The sequence below is a fragment of the Pinus tabuliformis genome, chromosome 4_1 (genome assembly GCF_031772625.1).
Source record: "Pinus tabuliformis cultivar Carrire ecotype Pingquan chromosome 4_1, CPIR1, whole genome shotgun sequence".
Classification (NCBI taxonomy): Eukaryota; Viridiplantae; Streptophyta; class Pinopsida; order Pinales; family Pinaceae; genus Pinus; species Pinus tabuliformis.
In genome coordinates, this window is record NC_142303.1 from 125,160,622 (window position 1) to 125,185,111 (window position 24,490).

The 24,490-nt window shown below is 45.3% G+C and overlaps 1 protein-coding gene across 1 annotated transcript; it reads left to right on the forward strand.

Moving 5' to 3' along the window:
* Positions 1 to 2,801: 2,801 nt before the first annotated feature.
* LOC149174519 (rust resistance kinase Lr10-like) lies at positions 2,802 to 23,467 on the forward strand. Its single transcript, XM_089420875.1, has 6 exons — positions 2,802 to 2,951; positions 20,331 to 20,460; positions 20,837 to 21,601; positions 21,838 to 21,900; positions 22,078 to 22,107; positions 22,245 to 23,467. The coding sequence occupies exons 1-6, from the start codon at positions 2,802 to 2,804 to the stop codon at positions 23,363 to 23,365; spliced, it is 2,259 nt and encodes a 752-aa protein (XP_089277001.1). The 3' UTR covers positions 23,366 to 23,467.
* The last annotated feature ends 1,023 nt before the right edge of the window (positions 23,468 to 24,490 follow it).

Sequence of the window (24,490 nt, forward strand, 5' to 3'; positions counted from 1 at the left end):
GGCAACTCTGGAGGACTTCTAATGCGGACATAGCAGACGGAGCCTGAGCTAAGTCCTCGACAATGCTATAGTGCTGGGCAGCACGAGCATTGGGGTTATAAGATGACTTCCTGAGTACACCTTTGGGAGGGGGTCGGGGGATCGTCTCAGTGCTGGGCCGTTCGATGTGAAGGGGACCAGAACTGGACGGAGGAGCGCTGGAGGGAACCTCCGGCTCCTTCCCGGCTGGAGATGGATAATCTTTCGCTCGAGTCGAAACATGGATGGGAATCGTTCCCGCCATGAACACTTGAGAACCGAACGAGGAAGAGGATTGGGAGGGATCTGCCACCTGATGCATCTGCTGGGACGGGAAAGGCTCTTTAAGCACAGCAGGAGGCCCTGGAGCACCTTTCAAAAGCCAACTAACCTCGGACCGCCTAGGGCAATCCTTGGTGTAGTGATCCTCCTCGCAGATGAGATAAGGATACTTAGGCTTTCGTTTGGCTCCTTCCTCGGAGGGAGGTTTAGGAGGGTTCTGCTTGGGCTGTCTAGATTTATCTTTAGCCTTTCCTTTCTTTTTGCCTTTTGAGGATTTATCTGCTGCGGTGGATTGGACGGCGTTTACCTCGGAGGTAGTCCCAGAAATAGATTGGCCCTGAGGAGAATTTTCGTTAGAGGCATTCTGTTTCTGCTTCCCAGGGTTCGCGGCCGATTTCTTAGATGACGAATTCATAGAACCAATGACTCCATCAACAGAAGGCTTTGGTGGAGCTTTGGGCTGTCCAGGCCTCGGGGCATCTGGTAAATACTCATACAAAGTACCTGATTGAGAGTACACTAAGTCAAGGTACTGAGCTCGCGCGATCGCTTGCTCTTCAGTTACACACGCTCCCATTGCGATATCTTTTGCAATTTTAGGGACAAAGGAAGTCGTGAACCAGTCGGTCAGGAGTTGATCAGGAATCCAAAATTTAATCAAGCGACGACGCCTTCTCCATTCATGTATATGATCAGAGATGTGCGTAGCCGTATCCTGTTTGAGAGACGTGAGCAGATGGGTCCCAGTCTCGTACCGAATGGGTAACTGAAAATGAGTCAAAAAGGCCATAGCCAACGAGTTGAAATCTGAAAACATGCCGCGATTGAGTTCGATGTACCATTTAGCAGCTGAACCAGTGAGAGTCCTCTGAAAGAGGCGAAGCCAGATAGAATCATCAAGCCACGAGTTAGATGAGCACCAAAGGTGATAAGTCATTACATGGGCCTGAGGGTCTTCACCAGCTTTGCCATCAAACTTTGGACAGTCACCTGGTATTTTGGTTGGAACCGGTGGCCAATATGGATTATGCAAAATAGGATCATTTGTTAACTTGGACACATCAGGCAGTTCCAACGTTGCTAAGAATGGTAGCTGCGGGTTGAAAGACATTTGTGGCTGCGGATTCGAGGCAACATTAGGGTTCCAACCAGATGGTGGTTGCCCCCACGAACTTTGTCCGGACGGACCTGGCCCAAAAGGGCCTGGTGCGTAAGAACTTTGCCCCGATGGACCTGGCCCAAAAGGGCCTGGCGCATAGGGAGTTTGTCCATAGGGGTTCTGTCCGTATGGATTCTGGCCATATGCGGACGGCTGTCCCTGTGGCTTCCCCCCAACTCCCCATGTATTAGCAGCTTGCCCCGCAGGTGCACCATATTGATAATTTTGATAAGGAGTGACCTGTGGTTGCTGATAATTTTGATAAGCAGCAAACTGATTTTGCCCCTGGGGTTGCTGGTAGCCATATGGTTGTTGGGCCCCATACGGAGCCTGATAGGCAGGTTGCGTTTGGTAAGAAGGTTGATAACCTGTTTGAGTTTGAGGCCCAAGGTAATGTCCTTGAACCGGCTGGGGTTGAACCATTTGTCCCGAAGGTTGACCTGGTTGGATTTGAGATGGACCTGGTTGGCCAGCAGGATAGACGTGTTGGGCACCAGGTTGTCCATGCGCCACCAAGGGTTGCCCTTGCGGAACGGATGACAGAGCTGGCTGGATAGCTGGTTGACGCCGAGGTTGGCCAGCTTGTCCAGATTGACAATTAGGGCGGACAGCGGGTTGACCTTGCTGTATAGAAGGTTGGCCCGTTTTCCCCCCAGGGTGAACAGATTGAGAAGAGGGCTGGGCTTGCTGCATGGCAGGCTGCCCTCCTTGGTGCAGAAGCTGAGCAGAGGGTTGGCCTTGTTGTATAGCTGGTTGCCCCCCTTGCCCAGAAGGATTCATGGATTGAGCAGTGGGTTGACCCTGCTGAACATAGGGTTGCCCCCCCTGCCCAAGAGGATATCCCTGCTGGACTGCTAGTTGATTTTGAGGATTATAAACTGACCCAGTTTGTCCAGATGGGTACCCTTGCTGGAAACGGGGTTGGCCTTGCTGAACGTAAGGCTGCCCAAGTTGTCCAGTTGGGTAACCTTGCTGAGTACCAGGTTGCCCTGGATATCCAGTAGGTTGACCTTGATATGAATACGACGGACCTCCAACGGCCGAGGGTTGTCCCTGGTAGGGTTGTCCCTGTGGGCCCCCAGATTGTCCTGGGTAAGGCAGGCCATAAAGTGGTTGCCCCTGAGGGGTTTGCACATAGAGTGGATGGCCTTGATTGGGTGGTCCTTGGGGCTGTCAGGGAGGATCCTGGTTCCCACGGAGAATGTGAGTAGCGGGATCATACGTAACGTTCAACGGTTCCTCGTTTTCTTCGAAAGGACGATGAGGAAGGACTGAAATGCTCTCGAGGTACTCACTGTTCTCATCATAATAAAAGAGGGGACCTTCGTAATCTGGGTCCGTAATGGGTTGCCCAAAAGCATCATACGGTCCTGCTCCTGGAATGCCACCAGAAAAGGGACCAGCTTCAGGGTTTGCAGATGAGGACGCCGGTACAGCACTGACGACCGGAGTCGAACGTGCTACACAGACGGTGGGTCTAGTGGGAACTGAGGTAACGGGCGTGTTAAGCCCTGACGTAAGGGGTGTACTAAGGGGTTGCGAAACAAAGGGCCCGGTGGAGGCAATAAGACTAGGATCCCATATAGTCGTAGAAGTAGTTCTAGCGGCTATCCTATCCCTCACTGATTGATATCGTGGAGGGAGGGGAGAGGAAGCCGGGATCGGGGTCTCATTGTCGGTCGCCACGAGCGTCTCACCGGTGCTGGAAGCTATCTCATCCATGGGGGAAGTAGACATCGGAGACGACATACCGAGAGGAGTACGAGGGGTACGAGGGGTATAATCAGGCTCCCAGATAGGATTCCAATCTTCTATGTAATCTTCGTCGCCTGGGGCACGTACGTTGATGGGCTGGATACTCGGAACAACGGGAAGAGTACCGCTTACAACTGGTACCTCTGGAGCAACAGAAGATGGGGATCCTTGATCGCTTGGACCGGGAGTTGATGGGTCAGCCAGGATGAACAGACCCCTTAGAAAACCTAAAGGAAACTAACGATAAAAACCCTACTCAAAACTATCGCACACAAGATCTAATCAGGTGATGTTATCGTGGCCGAATTAATTTTTAGACACAAGAACCAAACTTGACCTTTTCATGTTTCAGGAGTCGAGAAAAGGACGAAAAGATGACTCCAGTCTCCTTCGAATGTTTAATGAGAACGAAGTGACAAGACGCTCACAGGCACCTTTTCATTTAGGGAGTCCGAAAAGGATCAAAAGTGACTACTCTGGAGACTCTAGGTATAAGGTTTACCAAGCAACCCGTAAAACTGCTTATACACCTCAGCAATCGTATGAGAGCCAAGGACTTTCCGTACTGCAGTCAATCTTCCCGAATGCTGTGTTCGGTGCGTTACGGTTCACAAGGCGGTAGACTCGGCTTCCTATGGATAAAGGATAAAAGCCTAGTGGGGTCTCCCTATATACGCGACAGTACGTGGGAGCGCAGTCCGTGTTAGACCACTATCGAGTCACAGAAGGAGGAATCACCCAACCTAATGTGAAACAACAGTGACTACGTTTAAAGACGCCGGAACACGTCTCTAACCTAGACCTCTAGATATTTGCGTTTAGTTCCAATGCGTTTTTAGATTCATTCGGTTTATTTTATAGTTGATCTTGAAATTAAGTTTCGATTTCAGGTCCTATCGTATGTTCTCTCACAATTACCTAGATGCAAACTACATGCCAAAGAATTTCATTTTGTTCGATGAATTCTAGCTATGAGAAGGTAAAGAATCTTGATCAAACAAAACAAATACAAGCAAACAAGCAACCTAATGCAGCTAAAAGCGAGGAAAGGAAACTTTTTCTTTTGAAAATGCAAATCAACGAAATGTTCTTTTCCTTTTCAATTTTCAAAAGCAAAGCTACTAGTTTGATTTTCTTTCAATGGCACAAAGCATCTAAATGAATTTGGAGGAACCGGAACACCAAGCAAATCACTTAATGAAAGCACACAAAGTTCCCAAAACACCCAACAAAGATTCCCAAATCGAAAGGAAAACTAAGTTCTGCACGAGCTATGTGATCTAAGCTCGGCAAGACAAGCAAGGATTGCAAGCAAGGAGGAAGCGAAAACCACTCGGAAACACAACCCAAAACACTTCAACAATCATTGAACAAGCGCGTAAACAAATCTGAAGTTGACTGGTCAAACAAGCAAACAAGATCCCTACGGAAGGCTTGACACACACACGGCCACTAGATGCCCTAGGGCTAGAGTGCGAAATCAATGGAGAAAAGCAAACACCCGAAGGATGAGAGTTACAACCAGTCAATTAGAGACTCAACACAATCCAGCAACTGTAAAAGTAATGGTGGAAACACAAACCAAGCAGCGACAGCAAAGAGGAAGGTATTTGCAAAATCGAAAAGATGAGCGAAACGAAACCCTGTGGAACAAGACTTCGCAAGCAAGCAGCTCAGAGTTCAGATAGTGAAAAACAAGCCACAAACCAAGTGGAGAGAAGAGGGGAAAGCTAAAGGAACAGGTTCAGTAGGCTGATCTGGACAAAATCAAGTTTTACAGGATCAGCGCGGGTGGCCTTCAGCAACTTGGCGCTGACAGGAGGGGTCCCGTAGCAACTTTGCGACGTCAGCGCGGAAATACACGGATAAAGCGCGCTGTCTCGGAAAAACGAGGTCAGCGCGGCTATAAATCACACAGTCGCGATGACAGGAAGGACAAAGAAGCAAGTGTGCGACGTCAGCGCGGAAGCACACGGATAAAGCGCGCTGTCTCTAAAAACGAGGTCAGCGCGACTATGGATCGCACAGGCGCGATGACAAGGACAACACAAAAGAAGGGACGCGACGTCAATGCGTCTGTTTTGAGTTAAAGCGCGCTGAGGGAAAAAACCAATAAAGCCAAAGCAAAAACTTCCCAAACCAAAGGTAAAGACCTTTTAACAGTTAAAACACTTCTCAGATGCACCCAGAAAGTTTGCAGGCAGAGAAACTATCCCAGAATCTCGACAAGAGAGAACAATCAAATTCAAACACAAAGATGGACTCAAGAGACAAAAAGGCTGATCCCCAGCGGAGTCGCCAAAATGTTGGAGAGGTAAATCCCCTCTACGGATAGAGGTGATCCCTACTAGCCCAGCAAGGGTCTAGCAACAATCACACAATGCTGCTATGCATGCTCCTAATTACAATTAAACAAGAGGTAAAGAGCACCTACTTGGATTCCCGCACTGTCGTTTGACGAAGAGATGTTGCCTTCATTCCTTTGCTTCGGCTGGTCACAATCCTCCGCGATCCCCACGAATAGATACCTGCACACACGAAGAGGAAACAAGCGCAAGCGTGAAATCTAGTAAAAGCAACCATACATCGGTCAGAAAAGATGTAATTCACATTTAGCCATTGCATGTACAAATGAGAATGGAACAATAATATCAGTCATCTATTATTAATCGAGACAGAGAAGAGTACAACCAAATGTTCTGACGTCGGTATCCTTCTCAGGAGGGGCCAGTCAGCAAGCGTCTCGAGCATTCACCTTTGGAAATGATTCTCCCAAGACAAGGAACTCTCTCTCACACAAGCAACACAAAACAACCTTCCCTAAGCTATCAATCACTTCCACACTTAGCACACCAAATACCTATAGTAGCAGCAATCTGAGCACTATAAGCTCTACACAATCCAAGCTATTCCAAAACTAGCTGCTCATGGTAATGATGGAAGTTTATATAGGAGAAGGAGCCTCCTAAAAAGGTGGAAGGATGAGCTTATCCTTGAGGGAAGTGGTTGCAAAGAGTCGAACAGACATGCCATAGAAGGGAGTCGATACTCACAAAGCCAACAACCAAGCCTGGAATAATCTGGAAGGCTGGCTGTTGGAACAAATTCGCCCAAACAGGATCAGCGCGGTTTATAAGGTGACTGACGCGCTGACGTCGCGCCTCAATAACTATAAAAGTCATGTCAGCGCGACCCAATACACAGGAGAGGTGCGCTGGCTCATAAAATGCGACCAGCGCGGAAAAGTGATGTGCTTCCGCGCTGGCAGCACACTGAATACACTAAGAGCCGTCGGTCAGCGCGGATATTTTAGAAACAGACGCGCTGATGAGGAAAACTTTGGAAAAGTGGGTTTTGGGCCAGTTCAGAAGGCATGAACTTGATGATTGTGGATTTTGACACAGTAGGGTGACTGACAGGGAGACAGTGACAAATTACTGTGTAACAAAGCCAATCTACAGGAAGGTTGTATAAGGGCAATGTTAAGCCTAAATCCCAACATGCTGATGGCCAATTCATGGAAACAAAAACCTACTCCCTGTGACTCCCCAACCATCTTCGTGTTCCCCCAGGAAGAGTTCATAAAACTAAACTTCGACAGAGTAGCTAAAGGGAACCCAGGGGCTGCAAGGTTAGGAGGGGTGTTCTGAGACCATCAAGGTAACACCATTCATCTGTACGCCATGGATTGTGGAATAGAAAGCAACAATGAAGTAGAGCTCTATGCATTAAAGCGGGGGCTAGAAATAGCCTAGAGAGAAAGGTTTCATAGACTAGAGGTGGAAGGAGACTTGAAACTGGTAATAGAGATTGTAAAAAAACTCGAGTAAGGAACCAGATGGGAGAAGATAAGCCAAAGTTGGATAACAGAAATATTGGTTTAGGAAATAGGAAATCTAATTAAAAGGATAGACAATATTATTCTGACAAATTTGTGCAGATCAGGGAACGTCATAGTAGATAGCTTAGCCAACTGGGGATGTGGACAAACCGACAGCAACCTTGATATAAGGGGCGACGAGTTAAGTCAAATAGAAGGAATGAGCAGTCTTGAGGAAATCCTGAGAATAGACAAGGAAAAAGGAGAGAACCCCCGATCGGGGTGTGATGGGCAATGGAGGACAGAGGGAAGAGAGGCCTGCCAGATGACACAACGGGCAAAGGAAAGAGAGGTCAGACAAATGGCACGATGGGTAGAGGGAAGCGAGTTTGGATAGTTGGCACAGGATTTAGCAAGTGGATGCAGAGAACCAGGCAACTCACGAAAGGAGCAACGAGAAGTAGGAAGGCAATAATGAAGGGCATTAATTGGAAGGTAAGTGGGTTCCCATCCTGAGACCCACACGAGAAGGGAAGGGAGGTGGCCAGTGGAGCAAAGAAAGTGGTGGGCTTCTTGGAAGTGAGGCCGGGTAGGTGGAAGAGGAAATTAAAGAAAAAGGTGGCAAGGTTTAGGGGAATTTGCATGCAGGAAGTGAAGGTAGAACGTGCAGTTGGAGTCAGGAAGCACCAAGAGTTGGGGGATGTTGTTTAGCATTCGGCCTTCGCCTGTAAAACCTGGTATGTGCTCCCAGTGCTCCCCTGCATCGATAATGAAATTATGAATTGGAATATGAGGCGAATTTTGATTGATGAGAAACAATAATGAGTCCTGCTGAAGATTGTTGGTTAATTATTATGGTTTCCCCAGTCGAATATAGAAATGAAGCTTTCTAGTTTCCTTTGGTTATTGGCCTGTCAACCTGGGGTGGAATAGACTTGATAGTTATCCAGGGAGAGGGGGAAGGGATATCTGAACCTCGGCTCAGGGTAGCTAGGTCATGGGGCAGAAGGAGATTTTTGGGCCAAATTGATTCCGCCAGTGGCGTCATTCTGAGCATTTTAACTGCTTCTGTAGGAAGAATTTATTTCAGCAGTTAAGGAAGGGTATATGGATTAGGGGGAAGGAAAAAAAAAGAACTATGTGAGGTCTGGAGTGAAACCCGACCTTGGTGCAACCTCTGGCCTGCTGGTCTGGATACAATCCTTTAGTACAGCGTTGAAGCAAGACCTAGAATGGGATGGAAGAAGTGGGAGCAGTAACTGGCCTCGCAACCAGGGAGGGGAGAAAGCCCAAACTTGGCTTTGGCTAAGTTTCACAAAGGGGATTGACTGGAGAAGGTTAGGACTTTCGCGGCCTAGAGATAGAATTGTTGACTGGTGGGAAAGGTTAAAGCACTTTCTTTCTCTTTGGGGTGGAGAAAACCAAGAGAGAAAGACTTCTGGAAAACCCGTCAATGGGGTTGGTAACATAGGATGCAGGGTGGTCTTGCGGGAGCCAGGCAGGGGGGCAATTCAACTACTCAAGGGAAGAAACCTGGAAGAAGGAGTTTTCTTTATCTGGCAAACCTTTGAGGGAAGAGAGTGGAACCTAGGAGTCGACTGGGGAAAGAGCAGTAAAGAGGGAACGAAGTGGATGAAAGAGATTGCACTAGAGCAATCTTGTCACGCCCCCAATTCTTTTTTCGTTAAATTGGCTGGGTGTGGCACCGCCTAAGTAATTAACATTCACCATTGTTACATTACTTTACGAACTACGCCTTAACATTCATCATAAAACATGAATAACATATTAATGTGCGGAAACCATTAATATAAGAACACCATAGAACAACAGGAGAACAACATCACATGTATAATAATCTTTTATTATATGAGAGAATTTTTACAAGTGACCGGGAGCTTGGCTCCACCGGTGTTTATACCCAAGTCGGGTGCCCACCCGTGCAAGAGCGCACGGTGGTCTCACCATGACTTAACCAAAATACAACACAAGTTTTCTTTGCCTGAACGAGTGGGCGCGCCCGTGCATGACCCACGCCCAACACAACCCAAAACTTGTTACAAGACTCGGCGGGCGGGCGCCTTAGAACGCCCTCCACCCGCACCTTCAACCACCTTCACAAATCTCGTGCAACCCGTGTACACCGCCCGGCAAGCGGGCACATAACCTGCGCCTTTGCTGCTGCCCTTTCACTTGTTCGCCCCTCTTGTTCGAACGCTTGAAGACCGATCTAAGTTCGAGGTCTAAAATGGCATCCTTGTCGCATAGTTTATACGCTTCTTTGCGTGGAGGTCACGTCCTCGGCCGACCCTTCCACATCTCTCCAACCGCCACATCCAAGCAATCGTTCCATGTCTTTTGGAGGTCGGCTCGCCCATGGTGCAGGACCGCCCCTCAACTCATACTACATTTGCCATCGCTTCCTCGGTCGGCTTGTGAACGAGCTCCCCTCGACTCGCCCTTATAAACATGAACGCCAACATCGCCTATATCATATATTTCGTCCTTGGTCGCCCATGCTTAGTTTTCATGCCTTAGTTGCTTTCGTGGAGCAGGTGGAGCGCGCGCCCGGTTGGTATCAACCGCAGGGCATTACATCCTCCCCCACTTGAAATCATTGTCGCCCTCGACAATCCCGACTGCCTCAGTATCTTCCGTTCATACTTCGCAATCTTCTTCTTCCATCTCCAAAGCGAGTCCTCTGATTCCTAGCTTTCTTCCTCTAGTGCATTCTTCCATCTGACAAGATACTCCCGTTTCATGTGGCAACCAATCCCTGTAGTTCTGTAGCTCAAAATCTTATCCAACTCTAGTCCTGGCTTGTCCACAATCCCGGCTGGTCCTCTCGGCAGTTCAGCCCTCTCTGGATGATCAGCATCAAGTCTGCATCTCTTCAACTGACTCATGTGAAAAAACGGATGCTTCATGTGCATATGGTACAGAGGCTCTAGCTCATAAGCAACTTCCCCCACTCTCTTCTTCACTCGAAATGGTCCCTCATATTTCTATGTCAGTTTGCTCGTAGTCCCCTTGGCTGGCTGAAACTGCTCCCCGGTAATCCTAAGAAACACCATATCTCCCACACTGAAGTGCGCATCCCATCTTCCTCGATCAACCCATTTCTTCATTCTCCTCGCAACTTCATGCAAGCGCAACCGTGCCAACTCCAAGGTCTCATCCCAAGCCTTCATGAACTTCTTCGCATGAGGACTCCTCAAAAAACCTCCTATCACTACGGTATGCAGTGCAACCGGCATCTGCCCATTCACCAACTCAAATGGACTATACCTCGTCACAGAACTCTTTTGAATATTGTAGCTGAACTGAGCAATATCCAAGAGTTCAGGCCAATTCTTCTGATCAGTCGTCACATAATGTCTCAAGTAGTCCTCCAGCAATGCGTTGATCCTCTCAGTCTACTCATCTGCCTGCAACTCGAACTCATCAATAACTCTGTCCCGACCAACTTGAACAATGTGGTTCAAAATCCGCCTGTAAAACACGGATCTCTATCTGACACGATGCTTAATGGCATCCCCCAATACTTCACTATGTTCTTAAAGAACAACTCCGCAGTCCGCTCGACTCCACACAACATCTTTGTTGGAACAAAGACAACATACTTGGAAAAATGATCAACCACAACCATAATCCCATTATACCCCTGAACCTATGGCAACTGAGTGATGAAGTCCATCGAGACACTCATCCATGGTCTCTCACGAATCGGTAAAGGCTGCAACAGTCCTCCTTGCCTTTGAGTATTCAATTTGTCCTGTTGACAAATGATGCACGTATGTACATACTCCTCTACATCCTCCCGCATCTTCTCCCAAAAGAATCCTCTCTCCAACAATGCCAAAGAATGACGCATCCCTGGGTGGCCAACCCATGGCAAGTCGTGGCACTCCTTCAAAAGGTGCCTCCTGAGTCCAGATGACTTTGGAACATAGAGTCAGTTTCCAAAGAACAAGAACCCGTCCCGTAGAAAGAACTTTCGTGTCTTCCCCTCCTTTATCTGCTTCACTATATTCTGTGCCAAAGTATCGGTTTCAACACTTTCCTTGATCTTATTCTGCATCTCTTCTGACATCTGAACTCGACTCCTACTCCTAGCTGCCCGGTCTTCTCCCTCCAATGCTGCAAGTTGTCCCTTCCTGCTAAGGGCATCTGCTACCGCATTGTGTCTTCCCAATCTATACTCAATAGACATGTCGAATTCTGCCAAGAAGTCCTGCCAACGAGCTTGCTTCGCAGAAAGCTTTGGTTGTGATGAAAAATAACTTGCTGCAACGTTGTTAGTCTTGACAACAAATGGCTTCCCAATCAGGTAATGCCTCCACACATGAAGACAATGAATGATTGCAGTCATCTCCTTCTCATGAACCAGATACCTTCGTTCTCTATCCTGCAACTTCCGACTCTCATACGCCACCAGATGCCCATCCTGCATAAGAACCCCTCCTATGGTAAAATCTGAAGCATCTGTGTGTACCTCAAATGGTCTCTCGAAGTTAGGCAACTTTAGTATCGGTGCTGTAACCATCCTCTTCTTCAAGTCATCAAATGCCGCTTGACATTTATCCGTCCAACTCCACCTCTTGTCTTTCTTCAATAGGTCTATCAGTGATTATGTTACCTTGGAGTACCCCTCTACAAACTTCCGTTGGTAGTTGGTCATGCCCAAAAACACCCTAATCTCATGGACATTCTTCGGTTCAACCCAGTCCTCGATCGCCTTCACTCTGCTAGGATCCATCCGTATGTACCCTTGACCAACTATATGTCCAAGGAATGGAATCTTGGTCTGAGCAAACACACACTTAGATTTCTTCAAGAACAACTGATTTGCCCTCAGTTCCTCAAACACCATTGCCAAGTGCTTCTTATGATCCTCCATGTTGTCACTGTACACCATTATATCGTCCAAGTACACTACTACGAACAAATCCAAGTATGGTCGTTGGACATCATTCATCAAAGTGAAAAACGTAGCAGGAGCATTACACAACCCGAATGGCATAACAAGGAACTCATAGCTACCATACCTTGTTACTATCGCAGTCTTCTTCTCATCTCCTTCAGTTATCTGCACTTGATAATACCCATGCCTCAAGTCCAGCTTGGAAAACACTCGGGCTTTTGCAAGCTTGTCAAAGCAATCAGCAGCCAATGTCAAAGGATACATGTTCCTTACTGTATGCTTGTTCAGTGCACGGTAATCACAGCACATCCGTAGCTCATTCGAATCCTTCTTCCACTGGAACAATACCAGAGCTCCATAAGGGGACCTTGAAGGTCTGATGAAACCTGCATCAGCTAACTCCTTTAGCTGTCGTTTCAATTCCTCCAAATCAGGTCCTGACAACTGATAAGGTGCTTTAGCGGGGGTTGCTTTCCTAGCTCAAGCTCAATGCTATGGTCCATTGCACGCCTTGGTGGAAGCTTCTTTGATAGCTCATCAGGCATCAAATCCGCATATTTGGTCAGCACCTCAGAAATCTCGACTGGAACAAGCGTCCCCACTCCATCACCTTCGAAATCCTTGAACATCACTGCATATGTCTCCATATCTGATTCCTTCATAGCCTTCTCCAAACTTAGTACAGAAACATGCTGCACCTTGACTTCCCTCCTTTGCCTATGAGTGGGAAAATTCCAAGTTTGTGACTGTCCAACCAGCACCACCTCATCACAGAAGGGGACAACAATAGCCTTGTTGCCCTTCAAGAAATCTTGTCCAAGTATCATATCGAAGTCATTCATCTCCATCACTGTGAAGTCTAACTGACCCTTCCAGTCTTTTATCTGCACAGGCACTTGGTGTGAGAAACCCGCCACTTTAGCTCTAGAGTTCACTGCGTTGACTTCCACATTCGATGGGAAGATCATCAGTCCAACCTCTTTTTCCAACCGTTTCATCATGAAGTTATGAGTGGCCCCCGTGTCCACCAGAGCTTGAATGGTCTTGCCATGAACCATCAAGTCCACGAAACCTAAACTGTTAATCCACGATTTCTCCATAACGTTTCCCTGCATACATGTCTATTCTCTGCGTTCATCATCAAGCAACGGCTTCACCACCTGTGAACCTGCTCTGATACCACCTGTCACGCCCCAAATTCTTTTTTCGTTAAATTGGCCGGGTGCGGCACCGCCTAAGTAATTAACATTCACCATTGTCACATTACTTTATGAACTACACCTTAACATTCATCATAAAACATGAATAACATATTAATGTGAGGAAACCATTAATATAAGAACACCATAGAACAACAGGAGAACAACATCACATGTATAATAAACTTTTATTATACTGAGAGGATTTTACAAGTGACCGGGAGCTTGGCTCCACCGACGTTTATACCCAAGTCGGGTGCCCACCCGTGCAAGAGCGCACAGTGGTCTCACCACGACTTAACCAAAATACAACACAAGTTTTATTTGCCTGAACAGGCGAGCGCGCCGATGCACCACCCACGGCCAGCACAACCCAAAACTTGTTCACATGACTCGACGGGCGGGCGCCTTAGAACGCCCTCCACCCACACCTTCAACTGCCTTCACAACTCTCGTGCAACCCGTGTACACCACCCGGCAAATGGGCGCATAACCTGCGCCTTTGCTACGGCCCTTTCACTTGCTTGCCCCTCTTGTTCGAATGCTTGAAGACCAATCCAAGTTCGATGTCAAAATGGCATCCTCGTCGCATAGTTTATACGCTTCTTTGCGTGGAGGTCGCATCCTCGGCCAAACCTTACACATCTCTCCAACCGTCGCCTCCAAGCAATCGTTCCATGTCTTTTTGAGGTCAGCCTGCCCATGGTGCAGGACCACCCCTCAACTCATCCTATGTTTGCCATCGCTTCCTCAGTCAGCTTGTGAACGAGCTCCCCTTGACTCACCCTTATAAACATGAACGCCAACATCGCCTATATCATATATTTCGTCCTTGGTCGCCCATGATTAGTTTTCATGCCTTAGTTGCTTTCGTGTAGCCGGTGGAGCACGTGCCCGGTTGGTATGAACCGCAAGGCGTTACAAGTCTCATCCTAAAATAGGGAAGAATTATGGGAATTTGGGAAGGAACAAGGCCACTTCTCAGGCCATGAATCAAATCAAGAATATAAGAATTTATGTCAAATCCAAGACCAAAGCCTAGATCATAAACTACTATGTGCTCACCATGGATAGTTTCATTACAGTTCATAATGTCATAATTATGGTTTCTATTATAGGTAGCTTAAACGCCAATGTGCACAAAACTGTGATGGCACGACACTCGAACCACGCCAGTGTGTACCAGGCCCTGGTCCAGGTGTGCCATTCAGACATGAAAGAAAGGAGCAACGAGAAGACTCAGATGGCGAAGGAAGGCAACCAACAGGGAAGGAAAGGGAACATAAGACCAAGAAAGACAGAGAAAAAGATGAAAGACTCGAAGCCATCTGCAAGAAAATCTCCGAGGAAAAGAAGAATGAAAACAAGAAAGGAAATCATGCAAAATATCATCAACGCCTACTATGTAGGAACCCAAGCCGAGGTGAAAGCAGTTATTTCTGAATGGGAAAGAGAACTAAATGTTGACATTAAAAATGAAGAGATTCAAGCGGAAGAATGGGAGACAATAGTCAAAGATCCATGCAATACCTGAGGCCAACTATCACGCCCCCAAGCCAACGGTAGTCTTTCAACCACTCTTAGCGAGGTGTGACACCACCAAACACTTTCTTTTCACCAATACTTATGTTCGTGGACTACGGCTAACCACTTACTCCTACTTAATTTGTGTTTCGCAACCAAGTATTATTATGTTATCCTTTATACCAATGAACACCCATACACATTCATTAACATCAGCAATTATAAACGAGAACACAATTGCACAGTATAAAGGGAGGGGCAACTCCCTGAACAATGAGTCCACCTGATAATATATTATGCAACTTTACAAAGTTACAATGCTTTACAAGTATACTTGGAAACCCCAAGTTTCATACTTAGCCAAATTTACAATCCAAGGAAAAAATCGGTTGCCTAGCTCGCCGGCGCCTCCGCACGGTCGCCGCACGACTCACCGACGCTTCGTTCACCTTGTGGCACAATCGTGTTCTTTGCCCAACTTGGGCGCACCTCCAAGTCGCCACACACGGGCACCTCCAACTGAGACACACCTCCATTCACAATCTCAACACTTCACCAAGTTACCATGCACACTTGCACAACGGGCGAACGCTCACCCAAGTCACCCAAGAACCCGTGCCAAGTCGTCGCACAAACCGGGCGCTCCTCTGTTTCACCGTCGGGTACCTTCGCACAAATCGGGCGCCACACACCTGTGCATGCCCTCACCTAACCACCAGGCACTCCTGCCCACACCCTTCACCCACAACCGAGTTAAGCATTCCTTCACCGTGCAACCAAGCCCAAGAATGGGCGCATCCGAATCTGTGCCTTCCTCTCCTTAGTTCTGCACTATAGAACTGTGCCTTAACTCCTTGAGCGAAGATGTTAAGCGAGTGATCGATTGTCAAATGCCTCCCACGCACTTGCAATATATATCCAACGTAGGGCGAAGTCTGGCTACCCAGCCGACTCGCCCAAAGCCCCTACTCCATCACAAACTTGCCACAATACATGTCCGCTCCCTCATGTTCATAGGTCAGCCTTCATATGTGTTAACGCATGCTCCACGCCATATAAACATGCTTGCCCATCCCTCATATGCACATAACTCCTCATCGCACATGTGATCCCAGCTCGCACTTCGTCCAAAATGCGCGCCTGGGGGATGAACCGCTCGTCGCACGAACTGGGAGAACGCGGGTCGTTACATCCTTCTCCACCTGAAATCGTTGTCGTCCTCGACAACATATCATCCTGGTAGCCATCCACCAAGATCAACATCAATGTCCGTTTCATCCTTGGTCCATGATGTCAACTTCTCCCACATACTGCAAACATCCTTGCAACATATGTAGAACTCCATCTCCACCATGTGTCGTCCTCATCCTGTGAACTGTCCTCCTCGTCTGCCTGATGCCAACATCTCTCTGTGCACTTCCAGACCCCATGTTTGAACTAGTTGGGTAGCTAATCCAACTATCACGCTCAAGCCATGAGAGTGAACATCCTTATGCCTTCACCAGTCTATCTCGGATTCTGCCACATCCCAGACTCACCAAGAATCTCTCCACCATGTTCAGGTCCATGGAAACTCCATCCCATCTGCAACATGTCATGATGCTTGATGCCAAACCGTCCTTGCACCATTTGCCATACCTGCTCAACCTGTTTTAAGGACTCACTACCATGAGCAGCTAACAATGAGCCCCATCTTCCTTGTCATCTAAGAAGATGTGGAGGGAGTAGAGCCTGAAGGCTCACCCTCACTAATCAACTCAATCCATCTGTCAGGATCTTCTATCTCCATCCTCTGTAGATAAGTGACCTGATCCTCCTCCTGGACATTCGGCCTCACATATGCCTCATCATCATCATCATCATCCTCAACCACTTCTAGCCTTCTTGATAAATCCAAGATACTATCTGAAAGTGTCCTGATGACCAATGACTACTTGGTAAGCTTTGTCTCAACCGTAGACAACCGCTTACTCATGTCTTCCATCTGCTTCTCGTCCTCCATTTGCATCACTGCCAACTTACAATCAGGCCTTGTCACTCTAATGGTTAGAACACCAATGGGTACATCTTCCCTTCCATCATAAATGTACAGCTTCCTCAAATGTGGAACAATCATAGCATCAAACTGTTTCATGAATTCCATTCCCAACACAACGTCGTAGTCATCAATCCGCACTATAGTGAAGTCGACCTTCCCTGTCCACTCACTAAGTTTCGTGTCAAGAACATTATCAGGAGGAGAATTGACTATCTTCATATGTGCCTTCACCGGTACAAATTTCAGCCCAATTCTTCTCGCAGTATCTTCTCCCATGAAGTTGTGAGAGGCCCCACTATCCACCATAGTGAGTATATCAGCACTCCCAATCTTCATCCAAACATACTCCAACTTGTTCCTCTCAGGATCCCTTCAAGAGACCACCTCTGTAGCAACAGCAGCACCAAGTATCTGCATCATCCCCACAGAAGCTTCTTCATTCTTCGTATTAGACTATGCAATCGCAGCCACTTTCGGTCTAGAAGGACAGTTCTTCACCGTATGTGGTCCAGCACATATCCAACACTTCAAGGCTTTCTTCGTCTTCGAATTATCATCCGATTTCGAAGCATCATCTTTCTTCTTATCTTTCGGCTTATCGGACTTCTTCTTCCTATCATCAGAAGTCTCATCATAATGCTCCACCAACCTGTCCACAGCAGTAAAATCTTCCTCAAGTGTTCTAATCCTCTGCCTCTTCACTTCATTGCGTGCCCAAGGCTTCAACCCAATAATGAAATTGAACACCTTGTCCCTCTCCGCCATGTCAGGAAGTTCCAGAACCGCACTTGCAAACTCCCGCTGATATGTCTGAAGGTTCCCGGTCTACTTTATGAACTTAATTTTCATCCTTGCTTCCCACGTTTCATCCTAAGGACTGAAATGGGTCTGCAAAGCTTTCTTCATGTCATCCCACGAAGTAATGTCACCAGCACTGCCATTGGCAATCTGATCCATTCTCCTTTGCCACCACATCTTAGCATCCTTTGTCAAGAACTAAGCAGCTATCTTGACCTTCGTCTCATCATCAGATAGACCCAATCGTTCCAAGTACTGCTCCATGTCCTATAGAAAGTTGCCAAGAGTCATTGCACTCCTTGTACCATCGTAAGATTCCGGTTCCTTGACTTTCACATGAGGCACTCCTCCACCTGAGTTATGCCTCACGGCCTTCTTCAACACCGCGATCTCATCTCTAGCTTCGTCAAGAGATTTTTGTAAGCCCACGGTCTCTGCAAGACCTTGGTCTCTTGCCTCTTCAACCTCCTTGACCCTTACTTCAAGTTGTGTACACATAAGATCAGTGTACTCGTGTTGAGTCCGGAGTTCATCGAGCTCTTCCTTCATCTTTGAGTTGGCCTCTTGCTCCTTATCGAACAATTCCATCTTCTTATTCCAGGAAGTTTCCATGTCCTCCATCTTCACCAACACTTTTTCCATAAGTGCTATAGTAGCATCCTGCACACCGTGACTAGACCCAGCCTAAGATTCAGCTGCCATTGCTAACAGCTTCCTTCTTCTTTGCGATCTAGTTTCGACCATCCAACAGCTTCACCAAGATGCCTGCAACCTGAACCAGCTCTTGTTCCACTTGTGTGAAACAACTTCCTTCACCTACAAGTACTTGCTTCACTGTCTTCAATTGTCAAGCTTCTTCAACCTTGAATCAACTTCAATCACTAGCTCCAACCGAGCTCTGATACCACCTGTCATGCCCCCAAGCCGGCGGTAGTCTTTCAACTACTCTTAGTGAGGTGCGGCACCACCGAACAGTTTCTTTTCACCAATACTTAGGTTCGTGGACTATGCCTAACCACTTACTCCTACTTAGTTTGTGTTTCGCAACCAAGTATTATTATGTTATCCTTTATACCAATGAACACCCATACACATTCATTAACATTAGCAATTATAAACGAGAACACAATTGCACAGTATAAAGGGAGGGGCAACTCCCTGAACAATGAGTCTGCCCGATAATATATTATACAACTTTACAAAGTTACAATGCTTTACAAGTATACTTGGAAACCCCAAGTTTCATACTTAGCCAAATTTACAATCCAAGGCAAAACTCGGTTGCCTAGCTTGCCGGCGCCTCCGCACGGTCGCCGCACGACTCACCAACGCTTCGTTCACCTTGTCGCACGATCGTGTTGTTTGCCCAACTTGGGCATGCCTCCAAGTCGCCACACACGGGCACCTCCAACCGAGACACACCTCCGTTCACAACTTCAACACTTCACCAAGTTACCGTGCACACTTGCACAACGGCCGGGCGCTCACCCGAGTCACCCAAGAACCCGTGCCAAGCCGTCGCACAAACCGGGCGCTCCTCTGTTTCACCGTTGGGCACCTTCGCTCAAATCGGGCGCCACACACTCGTGCACGCCCTCACCCAACCACCGGGTGCTCCTGCCCACACCCTTCACCCACAACCAAGTTAAGCGTACCTTCACCATGCAACCAAGCCCAAGAATGGGCACATCCAAATATATGCCTTCCTCTCCTTAGTTCTGCGCACTAGAACTACGCCTTAACTCCTTGAGCGAAGATGTTAAGCGAGTGATCGATTGTCAAATGCCTCCCACGCACTTGCAATATATATCCAACATAGGGCGAAGTCTGGCTGCCCAGTCGACTCGCCCAAAGCCCCTACTCCATCGCAAACTTGCCACAATACATGTCGGCTCCCTCATGTTCATAGGTCGGCCTTCATATGTGTTAACGCATGCTCCACGCCATATAAACATGCTTTCCCATCCCTCATATGCGCATAACTCCTCATCGCACATGTGATCTCAGCTCGCACTTCGTCCAAAACATGCGTCCGAGGGATGAACCGCTCGTCGCACGAATCGGGAGAATGCAGGTCGTTACAACACCAAACTTTGTTTCAGCAGACCATCCAACAGCATTGGGTTTTGAAAAACATCGTGGCTAAAGCAATGACCACCTACAAGGAAAGAGAAGAACCAGAAGAGGACAGACAAACAAAACCAAGTCTAAAGGATCTTTAGAAGGAGATACAGTTTGTCCAAATGTAGCTGTATCATAACAATCTCTGCTTAAATAAAGTCGAACAACATCTCTAGACTATGATGCAAAGTGAAGTACCGTGGTCAAGTGTGAAAGCTCTGCCCCAGTTGATTCCTCCGATGAATGTAGCAGTCCTATTAGTAAAATTTTGTTTTGATGATGGTTAGCATTTTCTTTTCCAGTATGAAGCATATAGAAAATAAGGTAGCCAATGTGCATGGATGATTAGAATCACTTTGTTTAAATTTTGGATAGCGTTTGATGCAGACAAGTGGCTAATAAACTTGGTTTTGTGTGAGTAAATTGAGGCCACCTACAATTTTTTGAAACCAAAAACATTATTATGAAATATTAATAGAAAAAGAGATTTACCAACCTTACCCACAAAAAAAAAAAATATCCATAAAATTATATTATTCTCAAAAATATCAAATATCAAGTAAACAAAATATGTCAATCCGCCAAGTTTGCGAAACGTCCGTTCTTTAATGTTGAAGTCATGGATAGACCCAAGTCAATAGGAATGCGTACAAGTGGAAACTTGTGACATAGGTATGAAGGAAAAAAAATAGGTGGAAGTATCTCGAACGCAAGGGATTGCTATATCTTCTCCCCATGGTCACGCCAAAGATATGGAGGTTGCATCAAAAAATCGAGTTACAAGACGAATTTCACTGGAAAATATGAACATTGATGGAAAAGGTATCCGCATATTAGTCATCTGGATGGAAAAGACATCTGGATATTAGCGATTGTAAGAAGTTTGTCGACTTACTCTCCCCCACATATATCACTCGACCAATGCGAGAAGACGTAAGGAGAACCCGCAACGTTGGTGCCCCTTCACAATAAAATTCAACTTAGAATACGATTAAAAGTCAAGCAGAGTCTCATTGACGCGTGTTGACTCTGCAGTCTTCTGCACCGCAATTCCATGTCGTTTATCTCACGTCCGCTCTCTGTACTTCCATCTCCTTCGTCTTCTTAATGTATTTAATGTATTTGCAGAAACCGTTTATTGTCATTCGCCTCCTCTGTTCACTTGAAATTGCCACTGTCTAACTTTTTATCGCCTCAGACAGAAGAGCAGTGCAGATGATGAGGATATCTGTCTTTCTTCTTCCCAATTCGATGCCTCTCACTCTTCATCTTTCCCTTCTTGTTGCATCTGCTCTCGTCCTCTTCCTCTGTTCCACAACTTCATGTCTCGGCAGTCAATACCAGGATTGTTCTCCGGATCTATTTCCATTTGGGGACTTTCGCTTCGTATATCCTTTTGGGAGAATTGGCAGCGGATGCGGTGACCCTGATTTTCAGCTTGACTGTAATGACCACAGCGGCCATCCTATTCTCAATATCAGCGGAGAGGAATATCGCATATTGGAGCTCCGATACATGGCCAATAGCATGATAATTGTTAACGACAATCTGTTTGGGGGTAAATGTAATCTTTCGGGTAACTACTCTCACCTCTGGTCGCCTGGCTCTCATTTTTCTATTTGCCCCGATGCATACACCAATCTCACACTTTCAAGGCAGTGCCATAAAAGCGACGAGGAATTCTCTGAATTAAAACCCCTTCCGTTATGTGGCGAGGATTGGTATTACAATATTCGGAGACCAGAAGACGGGACACACTTCTGCCAGACTCATCAGCAAATACCAATTAAAAGGAAATACCTCTATCCGGAGTTCACTTTTAATCAGGATTTACTGAATGAGGGTTTTCAGATAACATGGCGGGTCGACGAGGACAGAAATCAACGCTGTGATGCTTGTTCGGAAAGTGGTGGGCGTTGTTGTTATAACATTTCAGCACAATTTGTTTGCTCTTGTCCCGATGGTACAACATCTCCAGCACTATGCCCCCCCAACCCGCATGGTACATTTCCTCTGCGCCTTCTACAAATTTAATTACAAAGTTCAATTTTCGAATTCTATCAATATTATATTAAGTACAAAGTTCAATTTTCGAATTCTATACGCGGTATAAATGCTTCCTTCATTTGGATATATGTGTATGGGTTTCCCGTTTCGTCAACTATGTATTCTCTTACCAAAAACTGTGGATCCTTGTAGTTCCTCCACCTGAACCTGATGACGGCCACACAGACGATCGAAAGCCGTCTGCCAGTAAAGGAGGTAAATATGATTTCTTCCAAATTAGGATCTCCCAATTAACGTCGACATGAATTAAATGCTCCGTTACCGGTACCGATATCCTTGAATCTGGCAATGTATATGTGTTTTCCGATGTGTCAAATACGCAAAAACAACTGAGCGTTTCTATGAAGTAATAGTTGTTATGCTACGTTGCAGGTTGGAAAAACAGGTCCGCCACTGTAATAGGTAAATCCGATTTCATCCTAGTATTCGATTTCTTCTCCGATTTAACGTCAATCTGCTTTCCTATCTTGTTTCCATTAATATATTCTTCGCGGATTGACGATGTTCATATCGATATCAATCTCTTCATTCCACCGCAGGTTGCTCCTTTGGAGGAGTTGCGCTCATAGCAACAGCGATTCTGTTAACGTTTTATCATAAGAAAATAAAACAATCTCCTCCTCCTCGTAGCTGCATTTCAAAGGTGGAGACATTCCTAAAGGAATACGCTTATCAAATGCCAATTCGATATTCACAATCTGAACTCAAGAAGATCACTAACAACTTTGCAGAAAAATTGGGAGAAGGAGGCTTTGGTGTGGTGTTTAAAGGAAAACTTCGGAACGGCGTTCTAGTGGCTGTTAAGCTTCTTGATCGCCATAGACCCAGCGATAGTTACCAATTCGTGAACGAAGTGGCCACCATTGGCCGGGTCCATCACGTCAATTTGGTTAGTCTGTTGGGGTATTGCTTTGAAAGCTTTACAAGCGCACTAGTATATGAGTTCATGGCTAATGGATCCCTGGAGAAGTTTATATTTGTTGGAAAGGATGAGGGGCAAATCTTGAGGTGGGAACAATTGTATTCAATAGCTTTGGGTGTAGCTCGTGGAATTGCTTATTTACACCAAGATTGCGAGAAGCGCATCATACACTTCGACATCAAACCTCACAACATATTGCTGGATGCAGAGTTCACACCAAAAGTTTCTGATTTTGGTCTCGCAAAACTTTGTGGGAAGGAAGACGACCACATTTCACTGACGGCCATAAGAGGGACGCCGGGATATGTTGCCCCAGAGGTATGTGATAGACATATAGGCCCTGTTACTGACAAATCAGATGTATATAGTTTCGGCATGCTACTGCTTGAGATGGTTGGGGGTAGAAAGAATCTGGATGTGCGTGTGAGCCGTTCCAGTCGCTTGTACTTTCCTGGGTGGGCTTTCAAGATGCTTGAGAGTGAGGAGTTGGGGATGAGACTGGGAGGAGGAAGAGAAGGGGAAATTGAAGGGGAAGATGAAGAGAGGGCAAGGACATTGACTAAAGTTGGATTGTGGTGCATTCAATACAACTCTAGAGATCGTCCATGTATGAGCAGAGTTGTACAAATGTTAGAAGGAAATGGAAGTGATGTGAGCAATCCTCCGTTGCCTTTCACTTCTTCTGCTGGCCCTGGAAAACCTCTACCATCTTCCAGGGAAAGATCTTCTTCAATGTAGATAATATGGTAGAGTTAAATATGAAGTCAAACTTCTGCCTATCTCGCCATCCATTAATTACTGACCATTTCACCCGTGAAAGGATTGTATTCATGACTTGTGCACCACATGTATGCATGATGATGTCCCTACAATTTTATTGTGGGATACCTCACCGAAATGAATATAGACCTTGTGGCCTTTAGGTTGTATAGTTAAAGTATTTTAATATTACTCATTCTTTGAATTAATGTTTTTTTAATTTATCGTATGGTTAAAGTATTTTAACATTACTCATTCTTGGAATTAATGTTTTTTTAATTTATCCTGGGGTTAAAGTATTTTAACATTACTCATTCTTTGAATTAATGTTTTTTTAATTTATCGTATGGTTAAAGTATTTTAACATTACTCATTCTTTGAACTAATGTTTTTATTTTAACTTATCGTAATAAAATGAGTAATTTATTATTATAATATTTATGTTATTGAATATATTTATTGTATTTTTCATATTAAAAATAAATAAATAAACTAAATTATAATTTTATTTTAAGTTATTATTATTTTAAATTAAAAAAGAATTAATATATAAAGTAAATATATACAGTTAAAAAAATATAAGTATACTTTTAATTACGAAGATCACTCTATTTTATTATAAAAAAATTTAATTTGTAAATAGCTCTACTTCCAATATTATAGTTTTTCAATATCTAATATGTTGATATGACATTTATTAATTAATTAGTTTGAAAAAAATTAATTGAAAAAACATAACAAATTTAACCATCAATTTATGAATATTCTAACATATTCCATAGAGATTAAATCTCTAACATCCATTTAATAATTACCAATAAATTTACCTATTTTAAAATAAACATGTTTATCAATATAATAACAATATAATTAATTATATTAAAAATAAAAAATATTTATGCTTTTTCACAAATATATTCTAACATTTTATTTTTCAACATTTCCATTTTAAACAAATCTAACCCATACTTATGAAAAATATATGCATAATATACCTTAAAAAATATTTGAAATATTTTTTAAAATTTTATTTAACTCCAAATCAATATATAATAAATAAATTTTATTAAAATTTATAAATTAATAAATAAAATTATATTCATT

Coding starts and splice junctions, on each gene's coding strand:
- LOC149174519 (XM_089420875.1), top strand. CDS start 2,802: ATGGGTTGCCCAAAAGCATCATACGGTCCTGCTCCTGGAATGCCACCA. Junction 20,461..20,836: donor TATGAACATTGATGGAAAAG/GTATCCGCATAT, acceptor TTATCGCCTCAG/ACAGAAGAGCAGTGCAGATG. Junction 22,108..22,244: donor CAGGTCCGCCACTGTAATAG/GTAAATCCGATT, acceptor ATTCCACCGCAG/GTTGCTCCTTTGGAGGAGTT.